Source organism: Ammodytes marinus (genome assembly GCF_949987685.1).
Source record: "Ammodytes marinus genome assembly, chromosome: 1".
Taxonomy (NCBI): domain Eukaryota; kingdom Metazoa; phylum Chordata; class Actinopteri; order Uranoscopiformes; family Ammodytidae; genus Ammodytes; species Ammodytes marinus.
The window spans coordinates 39670732-39686803 of NC_137230.1; the positions used below are offsets into that span (position 1 = coordinate 39670732).

The following is a 16072-nucleotide window of genomic DNA, read 5'->3' on the forward strand; positions in this document are numbered from 1 at the left end:
AATAAAAAACTAAGGTAAGGTACTTAAAAATTGTAAGAATTTACAAAATGGTGATGGCTATGAGTGCCCGAGTCAGTGACAGTCAGTGGGGGAGGCGGTCTCTGGACCTGTTAAGGATCCCCACTGAAGAGGGGAAGAAACTGTTCAAGTGGCGGGAGGTTTTGGTCCTGATGGCCCGCAGCCTCCTGCCAGAGGGGAGAGTCTCATAAAGTCTGTGACCAGGATGGGACGGGTCGGCCATAAGTAATACTTTCTTGATAAGTATTGCATAAATTCACATAAGCGTTAATTATAATATCTGCACACAGCAACCAACAGAAGACTTATCGATGTATTGCTCCAAGGATCCCACATGTATAGAACATGTATAGAACATGTATAGAACAGCCCTACAGCAGTATTTCACTGTTTAACACTATGGGAACTAAACTCATCCACTTACATTTTTTTTCGATCACTAAACCACAGTGGGCACAACTGGAACGACAAGTGCAAAACTCTAACAACAGTATCAGAGCAGCGGTTCATGTGGACCAAACTGTAGCTCGTTTTTCATTGCTTAAACACAATTTTCAAAACTCTACATACTTATCTCATGGCTTAACCACAGCTTTGTTCAAATGCTAACACACTGCTGTCACAACTGTAAACCACACATTCAAAACAGAATGAATGTCATTTCAAACACTGCGGATTGCAATTTCAACTGAAACACTAAGATGTCTTGTTTTAGACTTGTTAGTGAACATATACTATACAGTAATAGGGAAAGCTCAAAAATATATATTTTTTTGGAAATGGACCAATGAAGACAGGTTGTTGGAGGGAGAAGAGTGGCAGTGAGAGTGTGGATGTGTGGAGGAATACCTAGAAGACATAGAGCTGTAATGTCTGATGAAATACAGTAAGGGCTACACTGAAAACCATGTTGTGAATCATGGTCTCTCATTGAGAGAGGCAGGGTTGAGAGTGCAACCCAATCTGCAAAAATCTAAAATTGCATCTGTAATATGAATTTTCCAGCAAACAAACAGAGAGTTGCATCCGTACAAGAATTGATTTCTGTATTACAATTATATAATATTTACACAGATAAATACTACATATGGAAATGTTTTCAATAAAATATACAAAATGTGTATCATTGAAGCAAACTTCTGATTTTCATTTCTTTTTGTTTTCCTAAAAAAACTGGTATGTTATAGAATAAACAATTTCATGTGAAATAATGTCACTCTTTCATCAAAGAAAATATTACTTTATTTGTGTGAAGTAACTCAAATTATTCAAACTGTAAAAATTAAAAGTTTGTCATTTGTGTATTGGGGTTTGATGCTAGTGTTTGTACTCTGAGTGTGTTCTGAATGACAGTATGTGTTATCGCAATGAGGCTGGTTCATAGTGTTTGCTGCACTGAACCTGTTTTGCAGGTGAAGTGAACTGTTCAGCTCCAGTGACTGTTGGTAGTGCAGACTGTAGTTAGAGTTTTGCACATTGAGCTACAGTTGTGCCCACTGTGGGTTAGCAATCGAAAAAAACTGTAACAACAGTAATGTCACAACATGCACTACCATGTTTCACCACTAGGTGTCACACTCGCTCCACCAGTGATGCAGAGCAGCCTGGCAAAGCAGACCCAGAACAACTATAATTTACATTCCTCAGCCAGAACTTCCCCAGAGCTGTCACTGCTGTAGAAACTTTAATATCTGAAACCTTGAAATGCTTTTAGCTGACATCTGTACACATGGTTGACTGCCATATTTATATATTTCTGTTTTTATGACTTTTAATTTTTCCCTTATTCTTTCTGTTTTGTGTGTGTGTGTGTTTGTGTGTGTGTGTGTGTGTGTGTGTGTGTGTGTGTGTGTGTGTGTGTGTGTGTGTGTGTGTGTGTCAGTCTGGGGTGGAGGATCTCCGCAGAGAGCAGCAGACGGACAGAGAGACGATTCGATCGCTAGAGAAGCAGCTGAAAGCTCAGGACGCCCGACACCGACAGAGTCTGGACGGGCTGCGGCGGGAGGGGGGGCAAGACAGGGTGAATACACTGAGGGAGGGGGGGCAAGACAGGGTAAACACACTGAGGGAGGGGGGGCAAGACAGGGTAAATACACTGAGGGAGGGGGGGCAAGACAGGGTAAACACACTGAGGGAGGGGGGGCAAGACAGGGTAAACACACTGAGGGAGGGGGGGCAAGACAGGGTAAATACACTGAGGGAGGGGGGGCAAGACAGGGTAAACACACTGAGGGAGGGGGGGCAAGACAGGGTAAACACACTGAGGGAGGGGGGCAAGACAGGGTAAACACACTGAGGGAGGGGGGCAAGACAGGGTAAACACACTGAGGGAGGGGGGGCAAGACAGGGTGAATACACTGAGGGAGGGGGGCAAGACAGGGTAAACACACTGAGGGAGGGGGGCAAGACAGGGTAAACACACTGAGGGAGGGGGGGCAAGACAGGGTAAACACACTGAGGGAGGGGGGCAAGACAGGGTAAACACATTGAGGGAGGGGGTGGGGGGGGCAAGACAGGGTAAACACACTGAGGCAGACAGACAGACAGACAGACAGACAGACAGACAGACAGACAGACAGACAGACACTAGACAGTATTGTGTAGAAGTAGAGTAGTTTTAGAGGCACACTCATGATGTATAATAATATAATGTTCTCAAATATGTTTGGAGGATTTTGGATCATTTCCAGGGTGATTTAATGAAACGTTGGGGAATACCTTGTTTCCTCTGTCAGGATTCTCAAACTCAAATGCCAGACTTTTTAAGATCACGTTCACACTGCCTCGTCTTGATGACTGTCTGCCAACATGTTCTTTGAAAAGCAAACGGTTTCATGAGGAGTTGGTTAGATAGACATTATGATTCCTGTCTAACCTGTTGTTATGTCTGGTTAGACAGACATTATAATTCAAGCAGTTGCTTTCTGAAGGACCTTTAGTGTTCTGATAATATTTTAAAACATTGTTGTGTGTAAAGGAATGTACCTGCAAACAGAGACGGAAATGTGTTTTTTAACTATCTGTACGTGTGGCCATGGCCTGAGCTTCTGGAGGTGCCTTTCCCCCCGAGCCCAATGCTAGTGTCCTGAACCCTTATAATAACCTTAACGCAGGGCAAACCTTATATTAACCCTCTCACAGGGCTAACCCTCTCACAGGGCTAACCCTTATATTAACCCTATCACAGGGCTAACCCTCTCACAGGGCTAACCCTTATATTAACCCTCTCACAGGGCTAACCCTTATATTAAGCCTCTCACAGGGCTAACCCTAACCCTTATATTAACCCTCTCACAGGGCTAACCCTAACCCTTATATTAACCCTCTCACAGGGCTAACCCTAACCCTTATATTAACCCTCTCACAGGGCTAACCTTATATTATCCCTCTCACAGGGCTAACCCTCTCTCTCACAGGGCTAACCTTATATTAACCCTCTCACAGGGCTAACCCTTATATTAACCCTCTCACAGGGCTAACCCTTATATTAACCCTCTCACAGGGCTAACCCTTGATGCTAACCCTTGATGCTAATCTCTTTCCCTTTATTCACAGAGATGCTGTGATGAGGTGACTGATCTCCAGAGTCGCATCACTGACGCTGAGCGTAAAATCACTTCGGCTTCAGAGAACTTTGATGTGATTTATAACCGACTGGACAAAGAGCTGGAGGGTCGGGGGGGTGAAGGCCCGAACCCCTCTAACCCTCAGGGGGGCGGCCGTAACCCAAACACAGGGGGTGGCTCTAACCCAAACACAGGGGGTGGTTCTTACCCTAATGGGGGCGGTTCTTACCCTAATGGGGGTGGTTCTTACCCTAATGGGGGTGGCAGGTTCAACCCTAACTCCCCGAACTCCCCAAACCGCAACCCAGGCGGGGGTGGGACTAACCCAAACACAGGCGGGGGTGGGACTAACCCAAACACAGGCGGGGGTGGGACTAACCCAAACCCTAATGGGGGCGGACGTAACCCAAACACAGGGGGCGGTTCTTATCCTAATGGGGGCGACAGGTCTAACCCAAACTCCCCGAACCGCAACCTGAACCCAGGGGGGGACGGCTCGTATCCTAACGGGGGCAGTTATAACCCAAACGGGGGCGACAGGTTTAACCCAAACCCTCATAACCCTAATGGGGGCTATAACCCAAACCCAGGGGGGGGAGGTTCTTATCCTAACGGGGGCGGCCGTAACCCTCAGGGGGGGGACAGGTCTAACCCTAACATAAACACTGGGGGGGGTTCTTACCCTAATGGGGGCGGCAGTAACCCTAACACATGGGGCGGTGAAGGCGGCTACCCAAACCCTAACGGAGGCACCGCGGACAAACCAGACCATCGGTGGAATGATCTGGAGCGCCGCATCAACAACACTGTTCACAGGGTCAGTACACAGTCTGGGAAATACTTGGTTTTAAATTTTGTGTTTTAAAAAATTTGAAATGTGCTTTAAATCTGAACACATTACTGGAAAATGCTGGACGTTCTCCTTCATTGTGTAGAGATAATGGCCGTTAAATATGATTGTATAGGAGAAATATAACAGACAAGGTTTAGTTGAATAAACACTTAAATGTTCATTTTGAATGTGACCCTGTGTTCAGAGCTGCTCCCTGCTGGAGAAGCGCCTGGCTGATCTACGCTCCGTGTTCCTGGATCGCTTCGATGACCAGACCTTCCGGATCTCTGATGTGGAGCTGGACGTCGGTCTGGTGAAGGACCGCGTGAGGGCCCACGACGAGAGGCTGAGCCGGCTGGAGAACAGCACCTCATCCCTGGGTAAAGGGTCTGGGGGAGAGGGGGGCGGCCCTGGAGCTAATGTTAACCCTAACCGTGAGGGGAGTAGCCATGGAGCTAAGCCTAACCCTACTGATGGAGAGAGGGGGGGAACACACACACCAAAGCCCAGACCAGACGGCCCTCAGACGGGCTGGACCGGAGGAGAAGGGCCTCGGGGTGGAGCCTCCGGGACACACACTCCCTCCGTCACACAGAAGTCTCTGGAATGGAGAGTCGTCGCCAACGAGAATCAGATCCGACACTTTAACACTCGACTGAGAGACCTGTCTGTGTCTGGAGACAACCTGCACCACAAGGTGAGAGCAGGGATTTAGATATGTAACAGAAACAGTTGATACTATATGTATCATCTGTTTAGATGTGTAACCTTTAGGAAACAGTTGATTCTATACGTGTCATCTAGGACAGTTAGACTTTCTCTGTCGCCTAAAACATCTAGTAAGTTATTTCTGTGAGAAGAAACCGGGTCGGGGGGAGGAGGTTGCTGAAGCAGCTTAAATATTGTAACTAATCCAGATCATTATGTTGATGTTTTGATGTAGCAGCCACATACAGGGCGTGTACTGTACATAACCCAAACCCATATACTGTTCATAACACCTGTCCCAGTCTGTATTGACATCTGACTCTTCTGTAGGTTCTGGACCTGAGCCAGGACGTGGTGAAGATCAAAGTTCTGAGTGGAGACCACGGTTTGAACCTGACGGAGGAGGAGCTGCTCCACAGCTTCACTGGTGATCAGAATAACTCCCAGAATGCACTGGGGCGCCTGCAGAGCCTGGTCCACTCTCTGGCCGTCCGATTGGACCAGAGAGAAAGCTGCTGTTCACAGCTGGAGGATAAGCTCCGCCTCCTGAGAGTGGACGTGTCGCGCTGCAGCGGCGAATGTAACACCGGCCCGGACACGCCCACAGGTTGAACTCATTCTGAATATGTTCTGATGATGTCAATGTGTGAAATGTTTTCAGTTTATCATTGTCAAGTGTTTTTTTTGTGGACCTCAGGAAGACTAACTCCTCCCATTTTGGTGCCAGCTAATGGGAATTCTTTTAACAATAAACAATAAACAGGTCAGACAAACCAACCAGGGGCTTTCACACATAGCCACGCCCCCCCTCAGAGCAGGATGTGACAACTATGTAAAGCATTTCATAAAACTATGAGAAAATATAATTATGTGAAAAATTATTGTGTTGGATAAAACAGATTTTGACAACAAGCGTTCTCCAGAATCGCTGACTCCACCTTTAATGTCTGATGAACATTTTAAAATGTGCCGATCATTTACATTGTATTTAAACCCCCCAGGTGATAGTAATCCTTCTATCTAACCCCCCAGGAGTGAGTAAACATTGTCTCTAACCCCCCAGGAGTGAGTAAACATTGTCTCTAACCCCCAGGAGTGAGTAACCATTGTCTCTAACCCCCCAGGAGTGAGTAACCATTGTCTCTAACCCCCCAGGAGTGAGTAACCCTTGTATTTAAACCCCCCAGGTGATAATAATCCTTCTATCTAACCCCCCAGGAGTGAGTAAACATTGTCTCTAACCCCCAGGAGTGAGTAATCCTCGTATTTAACCCCCCAGGTGTGGGTGCGGGCGGGGCCGGGCCCAGTGGAGCAGGTCTGGATCAAAGGCCTTTAGATGGACACAGTGTGATCTCCAGTAGCAACCACCAGCTGAAGTCTCTGCAGCGAGAGCTGTCCCACGCCATCGTCTCCTTCAGCGCCATCAACGACACGCTGCGGGGCCTGGAGCACACCGTGACCAGGCACAGCAGCGTCATCACAGACCTCGGTACGCACACACACACGCACACACACGCACACACACACACACACACACGCAGACCTCGGTACGCGCACACACACACACACACACACGCACACACACACACACACACACACACGCACACACACACACGCACGCACACACACACATACACACACACGCACACACACACACACACACGCAGACCTCGGTACGCACACACACACACACGCACACACACACACACACACACACACACACGCACACACACACACACACACACACGCACACACACACACACACACGCAGACCTCGGTACGCACACACACAAACACACACACACGCACGCACACACACACATACACACACACACACACACACACACACGCACGCACACACACACACACAGACACACACACACACACACACACACACACACACAGACCTCGGTACGCACACACACGCACACACACACGCACACACACACACACAGACCTCGGTACGCACACATGCACGCACGCACACACACTCAATATCCTTTGATTGTGGCAGAGCGGGTCGGCTCAGGTGGTAGAGCGGGTCGGCCAATGATCCAAGGGTTGGCGGTTCGATCCCCGCCCTGCTACTTGTGTCATGGTTGCTGTGTCCTTGGGCAAGACACTTCACCCCGACTTGCCTGGTGTGAATGTGTATGACTGCTGTATGTTTGAGGTGGTGGTCTGAGGGGCCGTAGGCGCTGAATGACAGCCACCCTTCCACCACCGACTGTGTGTGAATGAATGGAACCTGGAACCCTGTAAAGCGCCTTGAGTGCCTAGAAAAGTGCCATATGAATCCAATCCATTATTATCCTTTATGTAACCAGGTAAAGTTCATTCGCTTTTCACTGTGCCCCTGTGACAGGAAACACCAAAGACAAGCTGATCTCGGAGCTGGATAAGATCCAGTTGGACCTGACGGACCAGCGAGAGGAGAGTGGCGAGCGTCTGGGCGGGGTGAGCCGGGCCCTGCAGCGCGTAGAGAGCTCTCTAACCCTAACCCTCTCCGACTGCAGACGCTCTGATGATGCTCTGGAGAAAAGACTCTCCAAACTGGAGGGAGTGTGTGGCCGGCTGGACGGGGTGTCCGAGTCTATAGCCAAGATCAAGGACGGTACGTTAAGACTTATGTACTATATCAACTAACCCTCTCACCCTCTCACCCTCTAACCCTAACCCTATTCTACTATATTACTAACCCCATAACCCTCACACCCTCTAACCCTCTCACCCTCTCACCCTCTAACCCCCTAACCCTCTCATCCTCTCACCCTCTAACCCCCTAACCCCCTAACCCCATAACCCTCACACCCCCTAACCCTCTAACCCCCTAACCCCCTAACCCCCTAACCCTCTAACCCTCTAACCCTCTAACCCTAACCCTATGTACTATACTAACCCTCTAACTCTAACCAAGATCAAAGAGGGTACGTCAAGGCTTTCTGTACTCTGCTATATTGACTAACCCTCTAACCCAGGGGTGTCAAACTCATTTTGGTTCGAGGGCCACATACAGCCTCTCTGATCTCAGGTGGGCCGGACTAGTAAAATAATGGCAAAATAACTCCAAATCCCTAACTTTGTTTTTCAGTAATATGCTTTATCACTCAGCCTACATTTGCAACCTACATTATCACGGATCACAAGGGATCTCTGTACCCCCCAGGAAATGTCTTAGTAAAGGTTGCTGCTGGCCATGGGAATAGGAGGTGCGGCGCGAAGCGCCGCAGCAAAAATTTTGGGGGTATTTTGCTCAAAGATGCCAATGTGCACTAATGAAATAAACAACTGTTTATTTGAATACACAAATACAACAGGCACTGACCTTACAGTTGTCCAATTTTGTTTATTATATGTACAGGTACACATTTTGTGCAAACATGCAGACTGTACAAAATACAATTAAATAAAAGTGCAACTTCTACTGTTTTGATTTATTTTTAAATACAGAGGTTATTGGTTGTTTTGGAATTTGTTTTTCCCAATTTAAAACATAAAAATAAAGCAGCATTGAAAATTAGGAAATAAATCTTGTAGGCCTACACTAGCATGCTCCTGCTCGTTTTGCGCACACAGAGCCGCAGACACACCACGCTTGCTAGTACATTAATTGTTCAGCAATAAAAATAAAAATAGTTTTATTTTTATTAAAAAGTAATAAAATAAATGTACTAAAAATAAAAATGTTTTTTTTTTTTGGTTTTTACTTTGCCATAAAGCACTGTAGGAAACATTAATAGCAGTGAAGCAGGATTGCCATTTACCATTTCCCACGTTGCTAAAATGTGCTTTTTTTATTTAGGCTGCCCCCTAGCGGCAGGAGTGAGCATTTCGGTTATTTCTTTAAAAATTCATAACTCCTCACAGGAATGGGCTAGAGACTTACTTTTTTTTTTGACATACTCAGAAATTTATGCTCTACAGGTCGCGGGCCTGATCAAATCATCTCGCGGGCCGGATCCGGCCCGCGGGCCGTATGTTTGACACCCCTGCTCTAACCCTAACCTCATAACCCTCTAACCCTAACCCTCTAACCCTCTAACCCTCTAACCCTCTAACCCTCACACCCTCTAACCCCCTAACCCTCTAACCCCCTAACCCTCTAACCCTCTAACCCTCTAACCCTCACACCCTCTAACCCTCTCACCCTCTAACCCCCTAACCCCCTAACCCCCTAACCCCCTAACCCTCTAACCCTCTCACCTTCTAACCCTCTAACCCCCTAACCCTCTAACCCTCTCACCTTCTAACCCTCTAACCCTCTAACCCTAACCCTATGTACTATACTAACCCTCTAACTCTAACCAAGATCAAAGAGGGTATGTCAAGGCTTTCTGTACTCTGCTATATTGACTAACCCTCTAACCCTAACCTCATAACCCTCTAACCCTAACCCTCTAACCCCTTAACCCTCCCACCCTCTCACCCTCTAACCCTCTAACCCTCTCACCCTCTAACCCCCTGACCCTCTAACCCTCTCACCCTCTAACCCCCTAACCCTCTAACCCTCTAACTCTCTAACCAACTAACCCTCTAACTCTCTAACCCCCTAACCCCCTAACCCCCTAACCCTCTCAACCTCTAACCTCCTAACCCTCTAACTCTTTAACCAAATGATGGGCCCCCCTCTGCATTGGGCCCCCCCACGACTGTATCACTTTTCCCCCCAGTCCGTCGGCCCTGCCCGGTGTGCCTGTGCAGTAATCCACCCCTGGATAGGTTACACAATTAAGAAAAAACAATGACGTTCATAACTAATTTATATATTTTTTGTAATGTAATGATTATCAGGAACTTGGTGCCCTACGCGCTCTGTGTACCCTGCGTATAGGGAGCGGCGGCCCTGACTATATTACTAACCCCCTAACCCTCTAAACCTATGTACTATATTACTAACCAACTAGAGCTCTTACCCTCTGTACTTTATTACTAACCCCTAACCCTAACCCTCTCCTGTGTGGTGTATTTATACAGCCTACATATTACCCCTGTTGTGTATTTATGAAGCGTATTATAGATGTAGTAAGCTGTTGTGCTGTGGCCTCTCTCAGGGCTGACCCTCCATGTTTCCTCCCTGTGGTCCTGCGTCTCTAACCCTAACCCTATGGCTTAATGTATTCTACTATATTACTAACCATTCCTGTGGCCTCTCTCCAGGGCTAACCCTCTCTCTCTCTCTCTCTCTCTCTCTCTCTCTCTCTCTCTCCCTCTGTATTAACATGTCTCTCTCTCCCTCTCTCCCTCTCTCTCTCTCTCTACCTCCCTCTGTATTAACATGTCTCTCTCTCCATCTCTCCCTCTCTCTCTCTCTCTCTACCTCCCTCTGTATTAACATGTCCCTCTCCCTCCCTCCCTCTCTCCCTCTCTCTCTCTCTCTCTACCTTCCTCTGTATTAACATGTCCCTCTCCCTCCCTCCCTCTCTCCCTCTCTCTCTCTCTCTCTCTACCTCCCTCTGTATTAACATGTCCCTCTCCCTCCCTCCCTCTCTCTCCCTCTCTCTCTCAGGGCTGACCCTCCATGTTTCCTCCCTCTGGTCCTGTGTCTCTGGCCTGAACTCGTCTCTGGTTCTTCAGGGAGAAACGCTGGACTTCACCCAGAAGGTCCAGGAAGACGTTTACAGCAGGATGAAGAATCTCAACTCCAGCCTGATACAAGTCACCAAGAGCCTCTCTGAGCGCGACCACATGGGTAATTTAACACTACTCCTTATATTGTGTCATAAAATCACATTAAGAAAAACTATATAAAAACAGCACTGATGGTCTCGTTTGCATGTAATTTATGATCATCAGAGGAAATATTAGACTGTTTCAGAAATATTTAAAAGTTCTTAAAAGCCCTAAAGTTACTAAACCAACATTTTAATGTCAGAAACTGGACATGGATCTGAGACTGTGAGCTTTAAATCACGTTGTGGTTTTAGATGTCATTTCTCTGTTCTCATCTTTGTTTCCACAGTTTGGTTTACTCACAGTTCACATTAACCTAAGACATGGTTAGACCATAACCCTAACCCTAATGCCTTGTTTCCACCGAGTAGAGCGGGTCGGATCAGAGCGGCTCAGAGCGGGACAACTCACTTTTAAGAATCTCGGTGTTGTTTCCACCGCCGACCCTACCCTTACTGGTAGGGCGGGGTTTAGGCTGGACTGCGATAGCCGCCGCCAGAATGTGGGTTAAACTATCGGGCTGTGGAACAACTGTGGTCAAGCCAGCGGTCTCTCGTTTTTGCTTGGTCAAACCAGCCGCTTCTTTGTTTATTCCCCCCGTGTTGTTGTGAGCACAGAGACGGCTCGGTGCAACTGATAGAGACAGTGAGCGAACAGTGTTGGCTGCGGCAGCTACGTGACATCGTAGCAGTGGGACGCAGTGTAGCCAACTGATTCATTTAATGATGAGGAAAAACACCACACAATAAACAGTGGCGCGAGGTGAGGTGACTACACACGGCGGAAATGATTCAAACCAGCCGCTTCTTTATTTATTTCGCCAAAACACAAGACTATCTTCACTCTTGCAGAGATGACTACACATGGCGGAAATTATTATTTCGACCAATCAAATGACGGCAGTGTGTAGCTCCGCCTTTTAGGTACCCTTTCAGGCGGCTAGTACCCCTACGGAGGAGTACTGAGATTAGGAGCGGCTCAGAGCGGTTAGGTGCGCTTAAACCGTACCCTACCCAACTTTTGGCAAATGAAAAGCCAAACTACCCGGACCGAACCGCTCCGATCCGACCCGCTCTACTCGGTGGAAACGAGGCATAAGACATGGTTAGACTATAACCCTAACCCTAACCAAACATGGCCTTAACCCGGTTTAGATCATATTCTAACTCAGACGTTAATCAGAATAAGAAGTTGCATGAAGAGAACTAGAGTATTCTAATCTCAGTCGCATCATTGAGACATGTAAACTTCAATCACATTGAATATTCCTATCTGAGTTTCCTGGCTGTTAAACTAGCGCGTGTGTCTTTAATGACCGATAGAACACAGCGATAATGACATGAAGAACGCGCTGAGGTCAGACTATACTGAATGGGGCTTAGGCCTGGTTAAAGAGTCCAGTGGTACGGTGTGCGTAGTGTGAATGGGGCTTGGGCCTGGTTATAGTGTGACTGGGGCTTAGGCCTGGTTATAGTGTGACCCTAACCCTAACCCTTATAGTGTGAATGGGGCTTGGGCCTGGTTATAGTGTGTGTAGTGTGAATGGGGCTTGGGCCTGATTGTAGTGTGAATGGGGCTTAGGCCTGGTTGTAGTGTGAATGGGGCTTAGGCCTGGTTGTAGTGTGAATGGGGCCTGGTTATAGTGTGTGTAGTGTGAATGGGGCTTGGGCCTGGTTATAGTGTGAATGGGGCTTAAGCCTGGTTGTAGTGTGAATGGGGCTTAGGCCTGGTTGTAGAGTGAATGGGGCTTAGGCCTGGTTGTAGTGTGAATGGGGCTTAGGCCTGGTTATAGTGTGAATGGGGCTTAGGCCTGGTTATAGTGTGAATGGGGCTTAGGCCTGGTTGTAGTGTGAATGGGGCTTAGGCCTGGTTAAAGAGTCCAGTGGTACGGTGTGTGTAGTGTGAATGGGGCTTGGGCCTGGTTATAGTGTGAATGGGGCTGGGGCCTGGTTATAGTGTGAATGGGGCAGGGGCCTGGTTATAGTGTGAATGGGGCCTGGTACGGTGTTTAGTGTGAATGGGGCTTGGGCCTGGTTATAGTGTGAATGGGGCTTGGGCCTGGTTATAGTGTGAATGGGGCTTGGGCCTGGTTATAGTGTGAATGGGGCTTGGGCCTGGTTAAAGGGTGAATGGGGCTTAGGCCTGTTTGTAGTGTGAATGGGGCTTAGGCCTGGTTAAAGAGTCCAGTGGTACGGTGTGTGTAGTGTGAATGGGGCTTAGGCCTGGTTATAGTGTGAATGGGGCTTAGGCCTGGTTATAGTGTGAATGGGGCTGGGGCCTGGTTATAGTGTGAATGGGGCTTGGGCCTGGCTAAAGGGTCCAGACTCAGACTGTCTCTCTCTCTCCTCAGGAGTCGCTGGGCCGCCCGGAGAGAGAGGACGGGACGGGGCGCCAGGTCTGAACAATACACACACTGTATCTAACCCTTTATAAACCAAGTACTGAGAACATATGCATGATTATACTTTCTAGAGGGCCGACATTTCTGTATTCAAAAAACTTTTTTTATTGATTTTATGTAATATTCTAATTTTCGGAGATTTTGAATTTGGGGTTTTTATAAACTGTAACCCATAATAATCACAATTATAACAAATAAAGGCTTCACATATCTCACTTTGCATGTAATGAGTCTATATAAGATAATATGTTCACCTTTAAAGTTGAATTACTGAAATAAATTAACTTTTGCACGATATTCTAATTTTTCGAGTTTCACCTGTATACTGTTTACACTGTTTATACTGTATATATACACACATATATATATATATATATATATATGTGTGTATATATTACAATAAAAATTACGATAACAATTAAATCGTCCGATTATTTTTTTTTATAAATTCTCCAAAATATATATTTAAAAAATTTACTTTTTTGAACCCCTAAAATTATATAAATACGTGTTTCTGTCGAAAGGTGTACAGGAACCTTTTATTAATTGAAATATGCATTATCTAAAAAAAAGTGTTAAAATTTGTCTAAAGTGACATAACGCATTTTTAAACTCAGACATTAAGCATTTTTTGTAACTGCACCCAACCCTCTGGAACTCCCTCCCTCCAAACATCAGCATCTTAGACTAAATAAACTCATTCAAAAGCCAACTCAAAACTCACCTCTTTAAGAAAGCATAATGACACCTGACTCCAACCTTATCTCTAATTTGTCTGTATTTTGTTTTCTTTTTCTATAAGAAAAAAAAAACAATCGGCTATAATCGGCCGGCCGATAAAGTATTTGGTCGGGCCGTAAAAAAAAATATATATATATATATATATATATGTACAAATATATATATTCATAATTCATATTTATGTATACATAGTTGAATCCACTCAGATCTTAAACTAAATGTCTAAATGAATATTATGAACTCACATCTTGTAGATTTTAATATTTGTGTCGTTTGCTTTTCTTCCAGGTCCCAAAGGAGAACCAGGTGTGTGTTGGTTCTACTCTGATGTCATGTCTGGATAGTCCAGTAGATATGAACTAACCCTAACTAATGTGTGTGTATTAACTATATTATATTAATTAACTCCAGGTCTCCCCGGGGCTGCCCTCCACCTCCCCAGACTTTCCTTCTCCGCTGCGCTCACTGTCCCGATGGATCGATCAGGAACCATCGTGTTCGACCGGCTGTTTGTCAACGAGGGGGACTTCTACGACGCGCGCACAGGTGTGTGTGTGTGTGTGTTTGTGTGTGTGTGTGTGTGTGTGTGTGTGTGTGTGGCTGTGTGTGGCTGTCTGTGTGTGTGTGTCCCTTGCATTATTACTATAAATATATATTTTCTCATTCTGTGTCTGTCAGGTATTTTCACGGCCCCGTTGGATGGACATTACTTCTTCAGTGCGGTGCTGACGGGACACAGGAACCAGCAGATTGAGGCGGTGCTGTCCCAGTCTAACTACGGGATGGCCCGGGTGGATTCAGGCGGGTACCAGCCCGAGGGTCTGGAGAACAACCCCATCGCTGAGGCCAAGAGTGTGCCGGGCTCTCTGGCGGTGTTCAACATCATCCTGCCTCTGCACCGCGGGGACACGGTCTGCATTGACCTCGTGACCGGCCAGCTGGCGCACTCTGTGGAGCCGCTCACTATGTTCAGTGGCATGCTGCTGTATGAGGACCTGTGATTGGCTAACAGGCCTCCAGCCGATTGGTTAAAGACTCACACCGATGACATCATAATAACATCATTGTGGAATATTGTTACTAACCCTGGTCCTGAACATTGACCGTAAACCACTAAGCCTTGTATCTGCTACATCATCAATACTAACCGACCTGATTACCCACAAGCCCTTGCTCCTGACCTGATTACCCACAAGGCCTTGCTCCACAGCAATGCGCTGTGAGGACTTCTTGGCTCTAGCGTTGGGATCCCTGATGCACCAATCAGAAACCTCGACCCACCGAACGCTCTGATTGGCTGTTCATATTGTGTCTCCGCCCACAGTGAGCTAACCCGCTAGCTGTTAGCTGTTAGCTGTTATCTAAACAGTGTTCCTCCGTCAGGACGTCTGTTAATGATCTGATTGGTAGAAATATGGGATGGACCAAAGCCCTGAGACGTCGCTGTGGCAACATGTGACTTAAGAAAAGCTTGTTTGTGTTTGATGTGTCACACATTGTGAATGTTTGATTAGCTGCACCTTTTGTATTTAACAAATAATGAAATTATTTAACTTTGAAGTTTGAGGACAAAGCTGGAAACCAAATCATGAAACTTTAAGCACAAATGTCTTTTCAATACAGCGTTTACAGAAGCACAACCAGCTTAAACGTCTGTCTCCTTGTCCATCCTATTCCCAAACCCTAACCCATCCATCTCCTTGTCCCCTAGCCCTAACCCGTCTGTCACTTATACATCCGTCCATATTGTGCAGAGATTTTATAAACTTCAATAAATAAAATGTTTGAAATCTCAATTTGTCACCCTCTCTCTCTCTCTCTCTCACACACACACACACACACACACACACACACACACACACACACACACACACACACACACACACACACACACACACACACACACACACACACACACACACACACACACACAGATGAAGTTGCGACCCAAATATTAGTTTCTAAAAAATGCAGCAATACTCAATGCCTACATGCACTGATAAAACATGAAAAAAAGTGAAACTAGGGCTAAATCCCAATTGTTAGAGCTATTATACTTTACTAAGTTCCTCATTTAAATGCATGAGAAATGCCTCCATCTGGTGGTGACCAGTGGTAGTGACGCAAAGCCTTGTA

The 16072-nt window shown here is 46.5% G+C and overlaps 1 protein-coding gene across 1 annotated transcript in view; it reads left to right on the forward strand.

Moving 5' to 3' along the window:
* Positions 1-15732, forward strand: part of LOC307252035 (EMILIN-1-A-like) — a 30008-nt gene extending 14276 nt beyond the window's left edge. The window contains exons 6-16 of the mRNA XM_080029569.1: positions 1901-2038; positions 3574-4401; positions 4622-5113; positions 5455-5731; positions 6404-6613; positions 7490-7738; positions 10631-10813; positions 13145-13189; positions 14225-14242; positions 14348-14482; positions 14615-15732. Coding sequence (XP_079885695.1) covers positions 1901-2038; positions 3574-4401; positions 4622-5113; positions 5455-5731; positions 6404-6613; positions 7490-7738; positions 10631-10813; positions 13145-13189; positions 14225-14242; positions 14348-14482; positions 14615-14937 — 2898 coding nt within the window. The 3' untranslated portion in view covers positions 14938-15732. The remainder of the gene's footprint in view (positions 1-1900; positions 2039-3573; positions 4402-4621; positions 5114-5454; positions 5732-6403; positions 6614-7489; positions 7739-10630; positions 10814-13144; positions 13190-14224; positions 14243-14347; positions 14483-14614) is intronic.
* The last annotated feature ends 340 nt before the right edge of the window (positions 15733-16072 follow it).